Source organism: Meles meles, chromosome 4 (assembly GCF_922984935.1).
Source record: "Meles meles chromosome 4, mMelMel3.1 paternal haplotype, whole genome shotgun sequence".
NCBI classification, from domain to species: domain Eukaryota; kingdom Metazoa; phylum Chordata; class Mammalia; order Carnivora; family Mustelidae; genus Meles; species Meles meles.
This window is the reverse complement of record NC_060069.1, coordinates 129,676,811-129,701,497: the sequence shown is the minus strand read 5'-3', so window position 1 is coordinate 129,701,497 and position 24,687 is coordinate 129,676,811. Positions and strand designations below refer to the sequence as shown.

At 36.6% G+C, this 24,687-nt stretch overlaps 1 protein-coding gene across 1 annotated transcript in view; it reads right to left on the bottom strand.

Moving 5' to 3' along the window:
* Positions 1-24,687, bottom strand: part of GBE1 (1,4-alpha-glucan branching enzyme 1) — a 287,252-nt gene that overhangs the window by 21,733 nt on the left and 240,832 nt on the right. The window contains exons 13-14 of the mRNA XM_046002591.1: positions 11,678-11,862; positions 9,918-10,048 (exon numbers count right to left, since the gene is read on the bottom strand). Coding sequence (XP_045858547.1) covers positions 9,918-10,048; positions 11,678-11,862 — 316 coding nt within the window. The remainder of the gene's footprint in view (positions 1-9,917; positions 10,049-11,677; positions 11,863-24,687) is intronic.

Below are 24,687 nucleotides of genomic sequence, written 5' to 3'. Positions count from 1 at the left end.
AAAAACTTATTTTTCTTGTTTTCCTTAGCGGGAAAGAAAGGAAGAGTGTTGAAAGAGAAGGTACTCAAGTGAAAATAATGGACTAACTCCAAATATAAATGGATGGAGAAAAAAATTACAGTAATTTTTGTAATTTTACAGACAAAATAATTTTCTCTTTTAATGTTCCTGTAATGAAACACTTACTGTGTGCCAGTAAAAGCTAATATGATTGCATTTCATTAAGTTATACATTAATTAAATAATTTTTCTCAATCATATCTAAAGAATACTTTCCTAATTCAACAATTAATACCATACAGCAACCAAAAAGAATCAATTAATTTCACAAATAAACTTCACAGACATAATAGGAATTAATTAGGTATTTTCCCACCATTAGGCCAAGAAATACATTAGTAGAATTAGAAATGAGTCTTACACATGGTGATAACTGAAAACACTGTTTCCAAGAACACAGTTGTTCATAGCTCTACTTTTTCCACTTTTCTCTGGAGAAACAAACTCTCCCTTTGGTTGCAGCATCCATATATTATTCCTGGGAGCCCTTCAATAATTACAATGAACCACTAATTATATCATGGCTTCATTTTAAGAATCTTCTGGAGTATTCAGGTACTATTTTCACATATAAGTAACACACTGACTACTCAGTTTGACCCTGTGAGATTCTGAGTTAGAATAGCTTAACACAAAATGATGAAAATGAAAATACCTCACTTATAGAAGATCTAAACAGCTTTAAGGATGGCAGGAGATATTTACTAAAATAAATAAATAAATAAATAAATGGCTAATTTCTACTGAGATCCAGAAGGAAACAGCAATTTAACATTCACTACTAGAAATTTATTTTAGACACAGAATGCTCTGTTTAAAGACCACTGGCATCAGATATAAAGAAAGGTGATGAATACAATTATATATATATATTTAATAGTAGAGAGTGATGTGTTTTGAACTGAATAAATAAAGAACTATTTTAAAAGAAGTGTTAGGTATGGAATTTTTCAGACCAATATTTTCTCCTTCCATACATGCAATACTGTTTGCTAGGAAAGGAAAAGGTTTACTAAATGAGACAGTAAGTGTAAAGTGCTTGCAGACTGCAAGGCATATGGTAAGTTTCTAATGGATGATAGATCTTATTATTAAAGTCTGTTCAGCAAGTATTCTGACAATACATTTTATTGTATTAATTTTGAGTTGTACAAAATCATGATGCATCTTATTGATAGTATTTTATCAATTTCTCCTTTCTATCATTTAATTAAATATCTACTTGAAGGGACAGATAATACATTCTAGTAATCTTTGTACTTCAGTTATTTAATTTTAAACAACTCCAGGGGTTCTTTTCCCATTAGGTAGCCGTATCCTCTATCTCTCCACCTCATCCATCCATCCATCCGTGTGTTCATCCACTCATCTATCCAACACTCAGCCATCCATCCACTTCTGACCGCCCATCCTTCTACTCATCATCACCCATCCAACAGAAACTTAGCTTTATGTGTGGTACCTAATACATTTTAACTAAACATATAACTGCTAATGTGCAGGTAAGACTCTAAGTCTTATGCATACCTCAGAGTCAATTTCCACATACTAGTAGCTCTTTTTACAAATTGGTAAAACTAATCAACCTGGGCACAAATATTTTCTCCCTTATCAGCGAAGCAACTGTTATGTAAGTGTGTATTGTTTTTAACGGTTACAGTAATGTTTCTGATTTCTCTTTTCCCAAAGAAGGACAAGAAATGGAGGACAGAAATCTTGAATGAGCTATTGTTAGATGAATTTCTGGAGCCTAGGAGACCACTACCACACAACCAAGCTATGAAGCAAAAAAATTCCAGAAATGCTGTTGAATATCTCAGAACACTGAGACCCTGAAATAGTACTCCTATATTTAAGGGGGGGGGGAGAATAAGAAAAAGAAAAAAAAAAGTAAAGAAAAAAAAAACCACCTAAAACCATTTGTGGTTTAAGGGCCTGCTCATTATTTATTACCACCTATAGTCTTATGAATATATATTAAGCCAATCTAAAACTGTTATAGCAGTTGCAATATTTTAATCATGCAAAATGTTTTTCTTACTTTGTGATTCATCTTAAATTCCTGGGTAGAAAAACGATGCTAAATCATAGGCTCTTTATTGCCAGTGGAGGTGGGGATACGCATCTGTTATTATCATTAAATCATAGGGATTGTTGGACAATGTTTAACAATAAAAAATGATAAAGACCTCTAGATAATGTTTAAAAGTATTACTGTCATCTTGAAACTAAAGAGGGCTAACCTAGCAATAAATGCACATCTATTTTGAAACTATAAAAACAAAAGTAGGACCTATATTAAATGTGAAATTGTTAGTAGGGTCATCTCTTTGACATAAAGAATAGCATCATTAAATTGTAGCATAGAGTAAAAGCCCACATACCCACACAAGGAAAAGAAATATGCTTGCATCTCTTCAAAGTGATTGTTATAGATGTTCTATGAGAAAACCTTGCATTTTTTAAGTTTTTTTTTAAGATTTTATTTATTTATTTGACAGACAGAGATCACAAGTAGGCAAAGAGGCAGGCAGAAAAGGTGGGGGGGAAGGACCTCCCTGCTGAGCAGACAGCATGATGCGGGGCTCGATCCCAGGACCCTGGGACCGTGACCTGAGCTGAAAGCAGAGGTTTTAACCTACTGAGCCACCCAGGTGTCCCAAGCTTTTTTTTTTTTAAACCAAAACATATATAACCTGCAAATCTAGAAAGTTGAGATGCTCTATTTTTCTTGGTCCAGAAATCAACCTTTATATATAAATTCTTGATGGAATGTGGCATTTAGCTAATCTTAAATTAAGCCCTTTGTTTTTATTTGTTGCATAAAGCATAGATTCTAATAAACACAGAGTGTTACATAACCATGCTTCAAAGGCTTCTGTAAACTAAGCAACTGGTAGCAACATCTCTGCCTTCAGCAATCATACTCCAGTGAATCATCCAAGTGACCTTATTTGCTCATTAGAAACTCTGTGTACAGGTTGCAAATGTCAGAGTCTGAATTTACATTTTAAAAAGTACATCTTGCGGCAGTTTAATGAAAATATTTCAAAGATCTCAGGTCAAATTCAACTATTTACTCATCTGTTCCCTTAGCTTTAAATATTTTTTGGCTGGGATTCACATCGTTTTCACAAGCCATCCTTTATGATCACTCTCCTCTTAACATTTCAGTATTGTAACAGTCTGAAACACCATTTGGAAAGGGGGCTGCTGTTACACTATTATTTCCACCCCCATCTCAGCATGGTGATAAATAATTTAAGAAACATTTGATTTTAGTGTTGTTTACGCTCTCAGAACAGTATGAATCCGCACATACCAAGACACACACCTTACGAATGAGGTGAAGGCAGTTAGGTGAAGAGAGAGAAGCTTGACTGTGCCATGAATTTGTGTATTTGCTATAGAAGATTTACAATTCATTTTCCCATGCTACCTACTGCCCCAGAACGAAGATATTCTGTGCTTAACAGAAATGTCATCATCAGCAATACCACCACCAACCACACAGAGGCAGCCATGAGCAGAAGGCGGCACTCAGGGTACAAAGAGCAGGAGCTTTGCAGTACCTTGCTCAACCTTTGCAGCTGTGAGTTTTGCAGCTGTGAGCTGGAGGGAAGTTTGGTAGTGACATAAAGGCCTTGGTTTACTGATCTGTCCCATGAGGCTAACACAACCTACCTTACAGGGCCGCTGGGAATATGAAACTAGATACTTAATAAAAATGGCCCCAAAACAGAAGTTCCTCAAAAAGAGGTGCCCTAACACCCACTTTCCTTAGCACTACTCAAAATGTAGTATCCTCATTTATGTTCTTCAAAATGGATTAGAAGGAATGGTTTTGTCCTTGGGGGCTTAGCAGTTTTCCTTTTGATTCAAGGCTGATTTGGTAATCGTTCTAAGTGAAGAAATACAATGGAAGAAAGATAGTAATGATTGGGATAATATAAAGGGCATTATGTTTTTTTTTTTTTCTTTCTATGGCCAAACAATATGAAATTATAGGCAAATATAATACATTAAGAGAGTGTGTTTTTCTTCCTAGGTATGAAATGTATGACCTGTCTATTTGTCTATAGGTTTAGATCTGAGTTCTGCATCACCGACATTGCTATTTACTAATTAGAGAATGTTGGTGGTTATGTTGAAGATCAGCAGCTAAAAAGACCAACATGAGACAGTATATAAGCAAAGGGTTTTTGCTGTGTGTGGATGTGGATGTGTGTGTGTGTGTGTGTGTGTGTGTGAGAGAGAGAGAGAGAGAGAGAGTTTAATTTTCTAGAATACAGCTGTAGATTCTTATGGCAAAATAATACTATGTCTTTTAGCAGTCACCATTAAGACCACATTCCAAAACCTTAGTAATATGAATCGGACTTCTCTTTTAGCTTTCCAAAATCCATCATCTTATTTTGAAGTGATAGTTAAAAGCATCCTTGAAGTGTTTCTTCTACTTGGCCTGGCATTATCCCCAAAATAGCTCACCTTACAGCAGTTTCTTGGGAAGATAGTCACCACGTATTCTCCACAGATTTGAGTGAAAGTCGAAGTCTTGCTATTTGATATACAGGATATATGGGTTAAAAAATGGAACGGCTCGAGAATGCAGACATGTTACCTGTTCACAGGTTTATATTTCATAGTGACAGAAGAAGTTCAAATGACTTCTTCAGAAACTTTAAATTTGTTCTGGCACCAAATCCTGCTTTCCAGGGAATTAAAAATTTGATGAATTTCTTGACTTGATTAATATATCCAATCTTGCCACTGTGGATTCTTCACAGTGAAAATCTGTATTCAATTCACTGGCTTAGTAGTTGGAAATACCAATGGCACAGAACACTTCGGCAAAGTCAGAAGATACAGCACAGAAATCCCAATTTTTTGTACTTTCCCTATCTGAAATGATTCTATAATGCCGAGCTACAATGTGGTGTAAAGGTATAAGAATAAAGTCGGAAAGATGAAAGACCAAAAAGAAATGAGACTTGTAAAACGCTAAAGATAATAAAAAGAACTCTTAAAGCTAAGCTTGGAATACTAAGAGCCAAAAGATATCATAGGCGTATCTGCTGCTTATGGAAGATGGTACAATCATAATAATAACAGAGAACTGTTGTCTTTCTCATTAACAGGTGAGAGGCAAAAAGCAACATATATATATTCATGCAGGAGTCTGCTTCTCCCTCTCCCTCTGACTGCTGCTTCCCTTGCTTGTGCTTGCTCTCTCTCTAAAAAAAAAGAAATAAAATCTTAAAAAAAAAAAAAAGACAAGACTAAGGGAGCTATGACATCATACTATTACACATCCCCCCAAAAATAAAGATTTTTATTTGGTTGCAAATGTAATATGAGTAGAAAATGTGATGCCTGTCAGGAAAGTTAGTTCCCTTAGACTATATTAACAAGAGAGGAGCATCGAGATAAAGGGAGGTAATGGGGTACTCTACGTCATACCTGCCAGACTCTATCTGGAATACTGTGCTGTTAGCTCTGGAGACATGCCATAAGAGGGATGTACACCATGCCATGTGTATTTTGATGAGGGAGATGCGATAGTAAGAGGTCTGGAAAGTATCATGAGAACCTAGTGAAGAAACCAGAGGCATCTGGTCTGCAAGAGGGAAGTCTTGGGATCGGTAGGTACTGTGAGGAGCATGTTAAATGCCCTCTGACTTGAGTGGTGGCTTGTAGAACAGCCCTTGGGGACAGAGTACAGAATTAATGTATTTATTTTCACATGTTTAAGGCAATATTTAAAAAAAAGAAAACCCTGAATTGCTTACCTTGTGACATAGTGAGATTCCTCAGACTGGAATGTGCTCTATTGATGGTTAGCTATGATGTATGGAGGGACTTAGAAACGGTATTTCTGCACTGAATTGGGTCACTGGAGAATAGAACATCACAAAATCCAGAAGGTTTTAGGATCAATATAGGAGTGAAAGCTGGCGTTATGAACCTGTAGCTAATTAGGTATGGTTTAAGGTATGTTGGCGATCCTCTCCTGCTACATTCCCCTCCAAAACAACAACAGAAAAATCTTTGTTATAAAAATATTAGTACATTAGATAACCAGTCCATGAGGTCTCGCGTATCTTTTAGTTTTCAAGAAGACCACTATTAAAATGTAAATGTCCTTAAAGAAAGCAGTAACATATGGGAATTAGTTAAAGCTTGTTGACAGACAAGAACGACAGAGGCGGCAAGAGTAAATAAGGTCTAAGTGGGCACAAACCTGTAGAAAACAAATCTGTAGGAAAAGAACCAAGAATACTTTCTTTGAGGTTTTCCTAGAGATCCAGTAGATGATCAAGATTCAAGTTTCACTTGTATGAAGATAGGGCCCAATTTCCCCAGGTGTCTACATCATTAGAGCTTTCGAGTACAGTTTCTGAAAGGGGTCACTAATGTAAAGCATTCAGTGTTTACTATAGAGAATTTCTGTATAAATTTCAGATTTATAGAGAATTGCAGATACCTATAAATATCAAGATAAATCACTAAATTTCAGGAAACTCAATTTGTGTCAAGGTTTTTATCAAAACCCAACTAGATGGGTACCTGGCTGGCTCAACTGTTAGAGCATCTGACTCTTGATCTCAGGATCATGGGTTCAAGCTCTGTGTTTAGTGTAGAGATCACTTTAGGGAAACAAAACAAAACACACAAAATACCAAACTAGACTTCCATGTACAGTGTAATACTGTGTCATTAAATAAAATTAACTTTTGGATAGATTCTACTTCATTAAATATGTTATTATTTATGCTATCACTTAATAATATTTGTTAAAGTTACAGAGATCACATAGTTACACAGGAGATCAATGTAGCTTGAGTCAAGATTTTTATTCTAAACATCACAATTGAAATTCTATGTATTTACATTTATCAAAATCCTAAATAAAACATATTTTCATATATGTGTGTATACCCAACATGGGGCTTGAACTCACAACTCGGAGATCAAGAGTCACATGCTCTAAGAAGTGAGCCATCCAGCTGCCCCTAAACTTGTATTTTCTATTTCCCCAACTGGTTACTACTCTAATCCTCCTTGTTTTCTTGCTTTGGTATCCTAAGTAATAACATCACTACCATTCTTCCCCTTGCTCAGAATGAAAACTTATATTTTCTCTTTTCTATCCCAAGTTCAAACAATTGCTGAGTTCTTTCCATCTAAGAAAATGTTCTTTCTAGCCTATTGTCATCCCTTTAGCTCATGCCCTAATTAGCTTTTACATATACTGTAATTTCTCATAATTAATATCTGTACTTGCAATCTCCTTCTTCAAGAAAGCTCTCCATGGGTTCATGAGCACTCTTCCTAAAGCACACATTTTTATCAGGTAGCTCCTTAACTTAGAAACCTTCAGTGACTCAATATAGAACTATGGAAAAAAGTCTAAACTAATTAATATAGCACTGAAATCTTCTATTATGTGATCTCGATCTATCTTTTCAGCTTTATCTCTTATTCCTTTTTAAGGTCATCATTCTCCCATTAATACATTGTGCTATTCATTATGTAAGAATGTTCTATGCTCTCCAACAGCTGAGATGGCCTTCCTCAGTTTTTTCTACCATAATTTTATCCACTTGTCAAGGTCCAGGCTTAGAGTCTTTTCCTTAAGTCAGTCACTCTATCCATCAATTTCTCTTTCTTTATTTTTTTCTTTTACTTATCTCCTCTTCTCCCATGGAACATTCCTGTCCCCTTCCCATTTACTGCATTATGACTTACACCCTAGTTTGGTTTTATATATCTCTTCTCTCCTACCGACTTAGCATCAAGGACAGTGCTTAACAAAGACTGCAGTAGTTCCCAAATGTATTAAAGATGTATTTTGGTTTGATTATAAAAAATTATATATTGATTGCATGTTGATTACATTTTCAGGTATATGAGGAGTGAGTCTAGGGGCATTACTTCAGCAGTTTGGAGCTGGGAGGGGTCATGTATGAGTTGCTACACATCTAGCATTTATTTCTATTTCTTTATAAAAATGGTGAGTACATTTGCTTCCTGGAACAGTGCAGCTCTTTGGTGCAGGCAATCCCATCACACCGAAGGAGCAGTCTCTCTGCCAACAGAGGCACACTGGGACCATTAGTCACAGCTGCAGTCATCTCTCCTAAATGCCCCCGTGGCATGTGGAACTGTGATCTGCTGGGCAGGAAGAGGGGAGGGAACCATCTCTCACCACACTCCCTGAGTAGCACCGGGGACTGGTGGGTGCCTCAGGCTACTTCACTGGACAGCACTGGCCCTTTCTTCTTTACTCTTAGAGAAACTGTCTGGGTAACCACTTCCCCAGGAGTCCACTTTCCACTTCCCTGGAAACTTCAGGGTAACTCCCTTGATTCAGCCAGTCATGGCAATACACTTCTTCCTAGAAATTTCTCTGGGGATGTGTGACTGAATTCTGGTCAACAGAAGATGAAAGGAAATTTGCTAAAGTGACTTCATTCTTAAAAAGAGAAAAAAGGTCTATTTGGCTTTTCTTGTGTTACATTTGGAACCAGGGCTATTGTCTTGTGACTATAGCAGGTGCCATCCTTTGGGCATGGGTGGCACCTGGAGGGCTGAAAGCAGAAAGACAGAACGAACCAGGAAACTTGATGATGCTGTCACAGGTGCTGGGGTCACCCTACCTCATGACTTTTGATTGTGTGGCAAAATACATCTTCTTTACCATCTGATTCAGCTGAACAGGAGGAGGTTTCCTTTACTGTAGCTACAGATATCCTGATGCATCAGCCTTCCCCTTGGCATCAGGCAACGTTCAGGGTGGCAGATACTGATCATTGTGAGGGCTTCAGGGGAGAAGAACATTATTTCTGTGGTCTGTTTAAAAATTTGTGTTAGGGGGTACGTGGGTGGCTCAGTGGGTTAGGGCTGCCTTCGGTCAGGTCATGATCCCAGGGTCCTGGGATCTAGCACCACATCCGGCTCTCTGCTCAGCGGGGAGCCTGCTTCCTCCTCTCTCTCTCTCTGCCTGCCTCTCTGCCTACTTGTGATCTCTGTCTGTCAAATAAGTAAATAAAATCTTTAAAAAAAAAATTTGTGTTAGGTTGTTGCTAGATCCTGAATCTTTTTTTTTTTTTTTCCATGGATCTGGTAAGTCATAATCTTCCTAAAATACCCTGCACTTTTCCTTTTGCAACAATGATCAAACTTACAATTACTAATGTTTTTCTTTATCACTAGTTTAAAAGCTCCATAAAGGCAGTGACTACATCTGCCAGGAGAATTCCTGTATTTACAGCACCAAGCAGAGGGCTGGCACACTGGTGCTCAGTGAGGAGGTGCTCAGCAAATATCTGTGAAACAAATAAATGAGTAAATGAATATACAGAATATAAAAAACATTCTCCCTATCATTTCTTTTGCTCACACTCCCCAAAGCCCTGATTCCTTACCAGTTTAAGCCTTCAGAAGTGAGCTATGTCCTGCATTTGAGGAGGCAGGACAGAGAAAAGGGAAGGAAGCTATCTTTATAGCTATTGTCTTCTCTCTCAGTGGATAAGGGGAAAAGAGACAATTTTTAAAGGCAACTTACAAAATATTTTCATAAAGGAAAACTATAATCATTTCCTGAATTGTATATTGGATCAAAATATCATGTAAAAAATGTTCAGAATCATTTTAGAACCAGAAAGAAGCTGAGGATTCATTCAGAATAACCAAGCAGAGCAAAGATTTGCCAATCACTGTTTCAAGTCTCTCATTTTTCAAAAGAGTAACTGAGAGCTACTGTCACCAAGATCTGCATTGGCCTTTCTTATTCTCTATGATGTAATAAATAATTGAATGCAGACAGATACATTCACCAGCAACAAAAAGGATATTTTCCTGGCAGTGTTGTTCCAACGCGGTAATCAGTGTAGCTCTTGCTTGGATGAAAGTTGAAAATAAAAAGCAGACCTGCTCTCTCAAAAGCAATGATCTTATTGGCTTCATGCTTTTCACTCACATAGGCCTGCAAGAATTAACACATATATTCCATTATTACATTATGGGTGCTGCTAGAAGCAAATTATTTATTAAAAAGTTGTCTTTGTCTTTATTAATAGACTTCTTAGTCATTAAGCCAACAAATGAAAATGTATTGTATTTTTTGAAAGTCTTGCAATTTTGCCATATATCAAACTTGGCACTAACAAAAGTCTCAAAAACGGCTTAAAGAGTATAAAAATCTCAATAGTTATTGACAACTTCAAATAAAGCACAGAGGATCAGCATTGTGGCTTAGGTTTTAAGAACACAGTACTTATGTCACTTATAAAGTGTGTGTGTGTGTGTGTGTGCGCGTGTGTGCATACTGGATGTTTACAAGTGAGTTTTCTTTAAGTTCCTTAGTCCCCAGATTAATGAGGTAAGGTATATAAAATTACATTTTAAAATAAAATGTAACATTGTTATTGTATTGGGATTTCTGACGTTGTAGTTACCTTAAAAACTTTATATTTTTGCACACCTTTGTCAGATTCAATGGCAACCTAATGTTCTTTACAATTTATCTTTTTTTCTAATAAAAGAGAAAGTCTGAAAAGAAATTATATCTACCAAGTCTCCCATTTTATACACCATGTTTTATAGTAGGCAGCGAGAAGCCTTCGCTTTTTCAACACCACCCTCTGGCAGCTCCCATTTTGAAAGGACTTATTTCCCTGCATATCAGCAGCACTACTCTTAGTAACTTAGCCATGTGAACAAGGCTCTAGAGTAAACAGCATGCCTTTTGGTATTCAACATTGTTCCTGTTGAAAAGGAGCATCATTTTGCTCTCTCTTCTGGAAATTGCATTACTAATAAACATGATTAGGGCATTCATGTCATGTAGCCAATCTTGGTGAATATTTAAGTACCTTTGTTCAATCTTTAAAAAAAAAAAAAAAAAGTCATAGACACCAAAGTTAAAAGACATCAACAGTAATTTCAAATAGTACCAGTAAAAAGTAAATGGATTATAAGTAACACATACTATATGCTAATTTTTGCAAGGGGAAAAAGCCTGTATAAAATTTGCACCTGTTAATTACATTTTCTAAAACTTATTGAAAACTGAGACTTTAATTCCAGAGGACAGTCAGACTCATGAAAAATACAAAACAGCATGCAGGTATAATGGCATCTATTGAGATGACAAGTTAGAGACCAGTAAAGGAAGGGAGAAAAAAAAGGAATAAAGAGATCTACATGTTGTCAAAGTGTCTCTTTATGGCAGCAAAATTATTTATATAAAGAAAACAGTCAAAACAATTAAGATGTTTCCACAGCAATTTTCAAAATGGACTCCATGTGGAGCTTTTGTCATTTATTTTAACCAATCGAAATAAAAATTACTGAATTTTTTTTTTTAAATTACTGAATTTAAACAACAACAAACTAAACAGGAAAGTAAGCAGGGCATTGTGTTTAAGATTTTCATTATCTATTGGAGAGACTTCAGTGACATGTTTTGACAACCTGAAGTATGTTCCAGGGCACTACACACTGAATAATAAAGTGGTTTTTAAAAGATCCGCATATGGATTTAAATTGATTGCCATTCCAAGCATGTACAACATTGGTGACTAAAACATAACATTTGGAATAAAGAGCTTACCTGTGGAGCTGAAAGCCAACCACATCTTTCTTCCAATTTATTCATATCCCTGTCAAAGTTATTTAGGAACTTATAGCGAAGGAGGTCATCGTCAGTTAAATGAAACTGCCTTCTGGCATAATGATAACTCTCATTATTTCCTTTCCTTGGGAAGTCCAACCATTCAGGATGCCCAAATTCATTACCTGTGTTAAAAAAAAAAAAAAAAAAAAAAAAAACAAATATCAACCTCACCCAGTAATATTAGCATTTCTTGCTAAGGTGACTCAATAATTGTATGTCTTAAAGTCCTTAAAATCAGTTTAGGTTATAATTTACTACAGCTGTGTCCTGTGAATGATTTACAGCTGTGGTTCAAAAACAGCACAGTGTAGCACGGAAAGAAGAGACCACCAACATCTGGACTCAGGATTCCAGGGTCTGGGTCTAGCCCAGCCACACAGCCCTTGATACATGCCTCTTTTTCCACATGCACAGACTGAGAACACTTACCTCTATCATATTTATGTCATCTGAAACAATCTCTAATATCTCTGATTAATTTCCAAAATCTCTATTTCCGTCATTTCTGTAATCTGTACAATGCTTTACAATTACCCAAGGCTTTGAATGTACATTGTGTTTTGATCCTCCGTGGGCCTCTTCATTATATCCATCTCGCAGATGAGAAATCCAAAGCTGTGGACAGTTTTGCCCAAGCTCACACAGATAATAAGTGCAAAAGTAACCATTAAAATAGAGTTCTTTTGATTAAAATCCAAAGATTTTAATGAGGTTCCTTCTACCTCATCCACACATTAGGCAAGTATGTTTTAAATTTCAGGCGCCATAGAAACCCAAGTCATCACTCTTATTCATTTTCCTTATTTCTTTCTCAGATCTTCATGTTTCTATTAAATGCGTCATCTTCAATTTCAAATGTGTCTGCATGCATGTGCACGTATATGGGTTCAGCTAGGACGCCTGATTTGGAACCACTTAAATACTGTTTATCATTGTAATGATGAGAACCAGAAATTCCATGCACTGGAAAAACAAAATAAAATAGTAACACATAAATATTTTTCATTCTCAAAATTAAATTTAGATATTGGTTGTCTAATAGATTGGCTCCTATTGTTTTCCTCAAGGTGGATTTCTACTTTACAGTTTCTTGTTTTCCTCTTAAAAATGAAATACAGCTTTCCAAAATTTACTTTCATTTGCCACTTTGATGTTATAATTTTCTAAGTCATGAACTTCTCCTTTGTGTCAGAAAGTATTATAGCCAATATAGGAATGTCCTATATTCAAAAAACTAATATATTAATATTTTAATAAATAAAAATAGTACATTAGCATGTAATTCAAAATTATTTATTGTAGCGTTGCTTTAAACAATAAACTCTGCTAAGAAACACTGGAATCTGCATTTAACTTTTTGGGACCACAGCCATCAAAGTAAAAATAGCATCCGAACAAATACGTCTGCAGCAGCTCCCTAAGAATCAAGCATCTACAAACAAAAAGTTCTAGTATTTGTCAACATAATATCCCTTACAATTTTACCTGCTATGTGACAGAAGAGGGAACCAGATTTCTGACTCTCTGGGCCTACACTTACTTTAGGATGCTTCAAGGGACACTGGGAATTTCCCTCTGCCACATTTCGGAGCTCTGCTTAGGTCTGGAGCCTGTCCCATGGTGTAGCCAAGGCACAGCCCACTCTAACATCCGTTCAACTGGCAAACTCAGGCACCTTCAGAATTGCAAGGGAGCAGAGGCTCTACTGATGAGAAAGGGACTGCCAGCCTGAGGAAAACCGTATGTCTAAGCACCATTGAGATTCCAACTAGTGGAGAACTTTAGAAAAACTAGAAATGACTTAAGCTGGCTAAGGTATAGTAGCCTACAACCGGATCCAGGCTTTCTATAAGCACGATACGGTTGTTCTGGTATGGCCGTCAACTCTGGGTTGACTACGGTATTACCAAGCAATCCCTTCAGCTTTCTGGGGGAGATTGTTAGATCACTGTCATCCTGATTACCACAGGAGAGGCGACAGCATATGCTTCATGTCTGCTTATTACATGCTGGGCACATGTACAGCACATGAATTAATTCTTTCCATCTTCAACAACACTACAGAAGGCACTATTATTATCCCAAGTTTATAAGTAAGGAAGCTGAGTCACAGACATTTATTAAGTACTGGGATCTTTGAATGCAGACAGTCTGGTTTCAGTACCCTGACGCTTAGGACTCCATCATATTGTCAGAAATAAATACCACGGAAATACGGTGCCAAGATACGTCTCATATGTGGACAGAGACTCCAAGCTAATGGAATGACATGTACAGACAGATTGGAGTGAGGACGTGAGATGTAGTGAGGACTTTGGTTTAGCCATAAAACAGAGTTAGTGGGAGGGGAAAAGGTGGGATAGACAAGATGAGGTTAGATTAGGACAGGCCTCATAAAATTAGCTTACATTGCAGACAGTAGGGAACTAAAGGTTATTTTCTAAGTAGGGGGATGAGAAGTTCAAATGCATTTATTATTAAACTACCTCTACAGTGTGAAAAAAGACACAGAGTACTGGGGATAGCTAAATAGTAGAACAGCTATTACAGAATCCAAAGTATAAAGGTATAAGGTAAGATGTAGTGAGAACGAGGAAAAGAGTGATTAAATGGCATTTCTTCTATACTGCTGGTGGGAATATAAACTGGTACAGCCACTGTGAAAAACAGTATGGAGGTTCCTCAAAAAAATAAAAGAAGAATTACTATATGATCCAATAATTCCACTACTGGGTATTTATTCAATGAAAACAAAAACACTAATTCCAAAAGATATGTGCACCCCAATGTTTACTGTAGCATTATTTACAATAGCCAAGATTAGGAAGCAACCTAAGTGTCCATTGATGGATGAATAGTTAAGGAAGATGTGGCATATCTATGTATGTGTGTACGTGTGTGTGTTTATATATATATGTGTGCATATATATATAGAAATATTACATAGCCATTAAAAAGGACGAGGTTGTACCATTTGCAAAAACATGGATGGACCTAGGGAGTATTATGCTAAGTGAAACAAGTCTGAATGTAAAAGACAAATACGATAGGATTTCACTCATATGTGGAATGTAAAAAAAGATAATAAGCAACAAAAAGCAGAATCAGACTTAGAAATACAGAGAATAAGCTGATGGTGGCTGCGGCAGGATGGGCAAGATAGGTGAAGGGAATGGGAGATACAGGTTTCCAGTTATGAAATGAATAAATCACAGGAATAAAAGGCACAGCATAAGGAACGAAATCAATGATACTGTAATAGTGTTGCATGGTACCAGACGGTAGCCAAGCTTGTGGTGAGCAGGGTATAAGGTATACGTTTGTCCATCACTATGTTGTACACCTGAAACTAATGTAACATAGCACGTCAACTATACTCAAACAAAATGAAACAAACAAACAAACAACAAATGACATTTCTGAGGAGAAAAATAACAGAATCTGATGCTGCCTGATGAATGTAGGTTGTAAAAAACGGGAACTCTGAGTGCAGTTTTGAAGTTTCAAGCTCAGGTGACTGAGTAGTGCCGGCACGAACCACACTAGTGAACAATGGTGACAGAGGAAGTGTGTGGGAGGGAGATAATGAGTTTTTTGGCATGCTGAATTTAAGACCTGAAGAATACACAGGCATTCATGGATATACAGTAACACTGATAAACATAAGGGACTGAAATTCAGGACAGAACTGGGGGTAAGGACCAAGAGTAATTTGTTAAGGCCTCAGTAAGAGACAGTAGTTACATCCACAAAAGGACAAAGGCTCACGGACAGCATCCTAAGGAACTGCAGGCAGAAGATTAATTAGAAAAGACTGAGGAACAATGGTTAGCAAAGTAAGAGGGACATCAAGAAAAAATGTATCAAAGGCTAAGAAGAGTTTCAAAAAGGATGGTCAGTGACAAATGCTACAAACAAACACACATACACACAAACCAAAAACTCAGACCTTGCTATCTTACCACCAATTTGGTATAGGAATGAAATATTGTAGAGGAGTGCTTTGCAATCTATGGAATGCTCCAGAGAAAACATATAGATTCCAAGGAAGCTTGTTAAAAATGTTCATCACCTTTGGGGGAAGTCCCAGGCAGTAATCTACATTTTCTTCAACCTCCCTATACTGAATGAAAGCAGGAGGATCAAAGGCCACTCCGTGAAGGAGAACAGAGTAGAGATTTGAACGTTCTTTATATGTCTAAGGAAAAGACAGTTATGTAACACGATGCCCATGGACACAGTGAGACTCGGGTTTTATCTGAGTGAGCCAGTTATGAGTGAATTTAGGCAATTTAATGTCTCCAGTGCTCAGTTTACTTGCCTGTAAAATAGGATAATATGTTTCATAAAAGTTCTTTTAAGATTCAAACATGCTAAGTGAGGCACTGGGCACAGGGTCTGTCAGCTATCGGCTTTCAGTGTACGGAAGCTTCAATGTTACACATGTCCACTTATTACAGATGTTGTTCAGGAGAGAATTACATAAAGGGCAATAGATGAGAGGTATAATAAAGCTAAAATCAGAGTGAGGGACCTGACCAGCCCTACTCTGTAGCAGTCATACAAGCAACCAGGATGAATTCAACAGGCAACTAGTCAGTTGGCTCCTTTTGATTCAGTTTTCATGGTCCAACCTTATTCCTTTCTTTAAAGTATGAAGTTGTACATGGATGCATTTATTCATATATTTAATAACACAAACCAATTTCCCTGAGCCCAGTGTGAATGACCTTTGAGTTATCTACCATTTTAGATTTTTAAAAGGCAGAATTGGATGTGAAAATAATTTTGCCACAGGGATGGGGCACATTGAATTGCTATGTTAGGAATCCCCTCTCCGATCTCTTTCTTCCTTATTCCTACATGTTCACCTTGCAAAACCTCTGAACAAGTTCTCATGGGTTATTTATGGTGTATATATATTAATAGTATATATATTTACATATATTATATGTAGCATATATATTTATATGGTATATTTATTATCACATATACTATATATAGTTACAGTATATATAGTATACAGTTGATTATATTCTACTTAAAACGAACATTTTAGGAACCTTCTAAAACCAGAGTTCTCCTTTGGCTGAAACACTAAATGACACTTGAGGTTCTCCATCTCCTGATTTCTCCCCACCCTTTTTGAAAATGTGACCTCAGGTTACAGCCTCTGTTGCTTGCTATCTTTTCTAACTGTCTCAGGTAGACTAAGGAGGTGAAAATACAAATTCTCCACTATATGGTTTAATTTCTCTTATATTCCTCCTTGGAAGTAGAGTTTTCATCAGCATAGAGTAGAATGGTGAGTTTAATCAAAACTACTAAGGATGGTATGTACCCATCTCATAATCTGATTAAAAGCTAAAATCCTGCTCTCCAGAAACACACACACACACACACACACACACACACACACACACACACAATGGACATAGCCTTAAAGGTTCTTGAATTCCATTTGAAAACAGATACAATGTGAAATCACATTAGCATTTATTTCTAACATGCTAGCATGAAAATTCACATCCTTAGAATCTATAGCATAAATAAGGATTTAGGAGTAGCACCATTACAATGAGGTTAAGGTATACAAATTATTTAGAAGAGTACAAGACACATAGTAAGTGACAATAAATATTAGTTACTATTATTTTAGTATTATATTTTCTTTTATTTTATTATGTAAGTAACACACTAGCATTAGTTTTTTTGAACAGACACACACACAGAATCTAAAATCTTATAAAACAACCACTTGCTATGGTATGACTGTTACTATTTCCCCAAAATTCCTATGTTGCAATCCTAATCCTCAGACTTCCCAAATCCAGAAAGCATGAGAAATAAATTTCTGTTGTTTATTATAAGCTCCCGGATCCATGGTATTTTGTTATAGTGGCCAAAGTGGACTAAGACATCACTGTTTTTCTTTTGGTAAATATTTTATTTATTTTCATTTATATCTGTATCTATGACTATATGCCTATATCTCTAGATCCATATATATCCATCTATCTATCCTGTTTACCTATAATTTGTTTTGAACAAAAATAGAGTTATATGCTATTTTGAATTTTAATGTAAGTATTTTCCATGTCAATAAGTATATGTATCTCTCCATGATAGTACTTCCTTATGTGCATACAACGCAATTATATTTAACCATTTCCTCATGTTAGTCATTTTCACTTCTTCTACTATTTTAGTACTATAACACATGAGCAATCTTATAAATCCATCTCTGGATTTTTTTTTTGTCTAATATTTCCCTAAGAAAAGAATATGCAGAACAGCTGCTGAGAAGGTAAGCAGATAGGACTCTCAGAGAAAGCATTTTCCAAGTTTTGAACATTGCTAATACTTGGAGACATAGGCACAAGTTAACAAATTCTCACTGGAAGTAATGCTCAACACACACACAAAATTATATTCCTTAATGCATATGTTTAATATGCTACTTTAAAAGCATTTTTCATCATTTAAAGGTTTCATTTTATTGCATTCCAAGACTAGTCCATTTTAAATATTTATATTTTTAATAGCATATCTAAAAATTAGCAACAATTAGTAAAAACACTTATTCCATGAGATCAAATTAAATACTTGGAAAAATAAAAGACAAAGATGAAAACAGGACAAATGTTTGGTGTCATAATCCAATTTAGGATTTTTTTTTTATGTATTTTAACTTTCACCTCATTTATCATTGATGAGTATAAAGTCACTACTTTAAAAAACATTCCAATAAGCACATTTATATATTACGGAATATGCAACTGAATTTCTAAGTTAGAAAAAAGAACTATTTAAAAAAAAATTCAAGATATGATGAAGACCCTACTCTATTAGAGAATCATTTATTAATCTCTATTAGAGACTAATTTAGAGTTCCTGAAAATCTTTTCCTGGAGAGGCTTTGTTTAAACTGAAAGAAATAGAAGTTGCATACAACAAAGAAATAGATAGAAAAATTACATTAGTGATCGCAGAGAAAACACTGTACAGGGTAGCTTTTGAATGTTATCGCTGTTGTAAATGAGCTGACAAGGGGCAAATTAAGTTTAATGTAGACAAACGCAACATTAAATTTCATATTTGGTTCAAAACTGTAAACACAAGCATAAAATAAATGGAAGCAAATCACAGAAAGACTTTCAAAGTGACCTTGGAATAATAGTGAACCATTCTCAGACTGAACAGAGAAAACTGGAAAATGCCTGTTAGTATCTTACATCAGCTCACAGCTCACAAACCTAATGAAGAAAAATACTACCATTAAAACAAGTTAAGAATGTTCTTCTCAGCTATGGTCCACAAATTACTTAGGAATGTGGCAGCACTTGAGACAGTACAGTGAAATATGGCCACCCAAATAAGCTTATAACTAAGGGCTGCTCTATAAAGATGGATACGAAATCTAAATATATTCAGGTGATGGCCAAAAAGGTAATTGATTTGTTTTAGTACAGATAACTTGCTGGAATAAGAAACACATAATACAACTGAGTATTTTAATTTAACAAAATAAATACATGTATATGTATTTCTAAATTATAGGTATACGTAAGTATACATCCATACATAATATATGTATATCTTCCTCAATGAATGCAACAGGCCTTTCTAACTTAGAGCTCATGCATTGCTGGTGATTTCCTGATATTTCATGCAAAACACTGTATGCATGTTCACCTGTGTGTTTTTCTGAGGCACGAGAGAGTTTTCCTTCACAGTCTCCGGGAGCCTGAGTCTTAAAAAGGGTAAGAACTACTCACTGTATTAGAATGTTAGTGACTGAAGGAAGTCACAGGTAAGAGTTCCTAAGCTACCTAAAAAAGGGGGGGAAAAAAAAGTGAAAACCTAGGTTTATTCAACAGATAAGAAGCTTAGAAAAGTCACATTTAAACTAACTCTAGCACAAGGAGGCAAAGACTGTGACCTCTGGGAACAGTACTTCCAAGTTAAAAATATGCATTACAAGTAATCTGGCACTAACCATCAAAGGATGATATTTCTGCTTGTTAAAATATGATTATGATCACTGATGTAATACATAGAATGTTACTTATTTCAAAATGATGGGAAGACAGTAACTTTTTGAGCTGTCACCTGGGATATTTTGTAAGAAAATTCACAGTTCATGCCACGATTCACTGCATTCACTATAATAACAGAACTGGGTGCTTCCAGAAATAAGAAGACAGAAATCTCTGGCTAATAACTAACTTCTTTTTAAAATTTAAAAAATTTTTATTATTAAAAAATTTTATAAACATACAATGTATTATTATAATAAGTAACTATAAAATCAAAACAGCTAAGCAAGTAACTAACAGTGTTATAGTTAATTAATGATTCCAGAAAATTCTACCAAGTTCTGTCTCTCCTTTCCATTTCCTCTGTAAACAGCACCATTCATGTCTGGTTAATTGGGTAAAACCTCTAGGCACAAAATTCCTATTGGGATTGCTTTTCCTGTAATTAATTTTTTGCTGTTTGATGTAAAGGTCCAAACTATAAATTGACAAGAAGCCAGCTGGTACAGTGATGGAATTCGAGACAATACAACTAATGAAAAAAGCCCCAGCTCTATTAGCTGAACATTCTGATTAGCAGGTTTGTGTGTTTTGTTTCTCTAAACTGTAATGCATACTAATTTTACCTAGGAATTAATTAAAGCCTATCACAACCTCCATGCTGTGAATGTTATGTAACTCTTTGTTGATACTGAGTTTATGCATATATGAGAATAAGGTATAGTCCTCTTAAGAATGTAAAAAACTTTAATTCTCCTCTTTAACTGTACTAAAAAGTAACTCTTAAGAGGAAGAATCTATTTTCAGTTTTCCTCTAGCCCTTTAGTGGATATTCAACTCTCCAAAGGGTGGGGCACAACATAAAGTATTTTTCCAAATCAGGGACTGTGATATTCCCTTTTAGAAAAATAAACCTGCTATCCATTCTCCCGGTCCACCTTTGATAAGGATCAATGTGGTTCTAGGCAGCGATCACGCCTAATTTTTTTTTTCCTACATAGTATGCTCCACTGTACTATATCTACAACAGATATCCCTTAATATTTGTTAAAGTTGGGTTATTCCCTCTACAATTGTTAAAGATCTACTCATCTCTTTCCAGGCACAGAAACAAAATATAATAATCAGATCCAGAAGATGACATAAAGGCGGCACACAAAACAAACCCTGGGGGTTTCTGGTGACTCAATATGTGCATATGTTTATATGTGATGTGGTGTATATGGTACAGTCCTAAAGAGAACATTAAAAACAAACAAATTTCAATGCCCATTCCTCTTAATATCCTCAAGACTTCTGAAATCAAACAGTTTGGTCTGGAGGTCTCTGGGTTTTCCTGTGGAGCCCCTCTTATGAGCATTCCTCCTTTAAAAAGTACAGGTCAGTGATTATATTCTGAGTCCCAGCACTTGCTCTATCGGTCATATGCTCAACTATAACACAAGATTATAATTTCAAAAGTATTAAAGTATATCCTGTGTATCAGATAACATGCTTAATGTAGGTCAGCACGATCCCTGTCCTCATAGATCTCATAATCTAATTAAAAGATTTAGAGGAGAGAGACAGAATTAAACAAGTATAAAAATACGTATTTTCTTTGGAGAGGGTATGGAGGAGAGGGCTCAAAAAAAGATTTAAAGGGTAAGAGTGAAAACAACAAAGGGTAGTAGGAGAGGAAAGGAGAGAATACTGGCAAATCTCCCCGCATTCCTGCCTCTCCCCGCACAAAAGAATACGTGGGGTGCCTGGGTGGCTCAGTCAGTTAAATGTGTGTCTTTGATTCAGGTCATGATCTTAGGGTCCTAGGATCCAGCCCCATATCAGGCTTTGTGCTCAGTGGGGAGCCTGCTGCTTCCCCTTCCTCTGCTCCTTCTCCCAGCTCATGCTCTCCCCTCAATCTCCCAGATGAATAAATAAAATCTTTAAAAAAAAAAACAAAAACAAAACCAAAACAAAAATACCAAAGAAGAAGAAGAAAATGTGAAGGTGCTGAGATGGTGGCTGAGCAAGGTAGAGCAGGCAGGCCTGGAACTCCGCCACTGTACAGGGTTGGGGAGGGAGGGTGTTGGTCTTAGAAACTCAATCTTGGAATTCTACAAATCACCTGTGGTGTTAAGAAATGAAAAATAACTTTGCATACTAAGCATGTGCATGGCTTTTAGAAACATCCAAGGTAACTGATGCCATGGGACTGGATGAAATTGCCTAGGAAGAGCATGCAGGAAAGAGCCTATAATGGGAAAATCCCGAGGAACACTCACGTGGCGAGGTGGGGCAGAGGAGGCCTGGAAAGAAGCCGGAGGAGGAAGGGCCGGAGAGAGAGATGAGGAAAACCATGGTGGGCGGGAGACGGGAGAGACAGACCCCAGGGAAGGACAGGTTCCGAAAAGAAACAATGGTCAACAGTAATAGGAGCTAGTAGGTGAACTAAAACCTGAAGTCCTGTAATAACTACACTGAGTAATAAGAGAGAACATTCACGAACGGAAAGGGAGCAACAGCAGTGACGTCTGGGGTAAAACCAAAGAACTGAAAACTGTTGTGAGGATGGAGTACTTTACTTTTTCTATTTGTTTATATATTTTTTGTTTTTATTTTTTTATTGTTTATGTTTTTCTATTTGTCTATTTGTTCTATTCTGACAGGTAGTATTTAACTAAATGCCTGGTCTATCTTAACTATATAAGATTTGTAATCATAAATTTTGAACTCTGAGGTGTTTTATGGTATATAATATGCACCATATCTTAAGACATTAAGGAAAAAAAAACTAATATACTATGAGGTTGCCTTAAAATTTCTACAACAAATCTACAAACTAATATTTTGAATAAAATACATGATAAATTCCAGTCCTTCATCCCCTCGATAAAGAGGATGGTGGCTTGAGTCAAATACTGTACACCTGCTCTCCCATCCCACCTGGTATTACCGCCCATGTCCCTGATCTCTGATAGCTAAAAGGGGCCAGGAATGGCACTGAAGGTTAGAGCCACTGCAGCAAGGCTGGCTGATCCCGTCCATCTGTTCTGCTCTCCCCAGTCTTCCCCTTGATAAATTATGCATAAAAAGTCTTGAAGCAAAGGCCAAATGAGCTCTGGGCACTTCGGAAAGAAAACGTTTCCAACTTGAACTATGCTTGGACCATGGCCAAACCCATCAATCCCTTCACTTATCGACATGATTAGAATTGCTTTAAGTGGTAAGTTCCTGTCATCAAGAACAGGGCAGTAGACGGAGTAAGTATGTAGGTCAAATGTTTTGATAAGAGGTTGTCAAAATAAAACAACTGTAAAACATTCTTAACCATCAATGTCCATAAGTACAAAGAATAACTTTATATTGCATATGTGTGGTAGAATAAATGAAAACACACTTATAAACCTGTCTTACTTGAAATGCTAAAAAATTAGCATTATTATATTGAAGGGTAATGATATATAATGATCTATCTCATAATGTTTTATTTAAATCAAGACTATGGGAGAACATTTTAAATAAATAAGATCATAAAACTATTAAAATAATAACAGCAACAGTAATTTCTTTTTTTTAAGAGTTTATTTATTTGTCAGAAAGAGAGAGCGCACACGCACAAGCAAGCAGAGTGGCAGGCAGAGGCAGAGAGAGAAGCAGGCTCCCTGCTGAGCAAGAAGCCCGATGCAGGACTTGATCCCAGGACTCCAGGATCATGACATGAGCCGAAGGCAGCGGCTTAACCGACTAAGCTACCCAGGCGTCACAGGCAACCGTAATTTCTTGAGAGCCCTCTATGTACATGGACTCAGAGCTAGAATTTTAGAAGTTATTTCAAATGATAATCACAATAATCCTTCAATTTGGGATGGGACATTATTCTTGTTTTCAGACAACGGCTTGGGAAGGTAATGTGACTTTCCAAGGTGATGCAGCGGTAAGGCATCGAAGTCAGTATTCAAACTTAGGTTTGTCTGTATTCTTTGCACGGTACCCGGAACTCGGTATTTGATTTGAGCAACATTAGCTGGAAACCTGTTACGAATGTACCGACATTAGGGAAGATAATAAAAAAGCTATAAAAAGGTGTGTAAATATGTATTTCCAATTTCACTACTGAGTATACAAATAAAGTATATTTATCACGGAACTATGCTCCCTTTGTGCCTTACATGTTCTGCTATCTTGATGTTATTGCCCCATGTTACAGCTGTTTGGTCTCCATGAGGCCTTTTTAAAATCCTGCTGGAAAGCTTTGGTGCTTGTGTTTCCACTGATACTCAGGTATAATTTTTCCCCCCTTAATGAAGCAATCATTACATAGTGTGATTTTTGTGCTCGCTGTTTTTGCCTGTCTCTTTATTAGTCTAAGGATAGACACACTATGTTTTTATCTCTTATCCTTATTACCTAATGTATGCGCAGGCATACAGCACACATTTGAGGACTAATGAAACGTGTGTTGAAAGAAGAAAATGAAGGAAATCATGTCTCCTTCTTACAGGAGGCTATATATTACTTAGGGAAAGTTCTAGCTTACTTTCACCAGTTGAAAGGGGAAGGACTCAAAGAAAGTGTATAACAAATGCTTCCTTACTGACTGCAAAATGAGGGCCATAAAAAACACAGAGGAGGGGCGCCTGGGTGGCTCAGTCAGTTAAGCATCTGCCTTTGGCTCAGTCATGATCTCAGGGTCCTGGGATTGAGCCCAGTGTCAGTCTCCCTGCTCAGCAGGGAGTCTGCTTCTCCCTCTCCCTGCTTTTGCACTTGCTTGCTCACTCTCTCTCTCTCTCTCTCCTCTCAAATAATAAATAAAATTTTTAAAAACAAAACAAAACAAAATAAAACACCACAGAGGGAAGTGCTAAGGGGTGGGAAGGGGTGCATACAGAGGAGTCCATCCCTCGTGGGGGGGAAGGAGGGGATGTA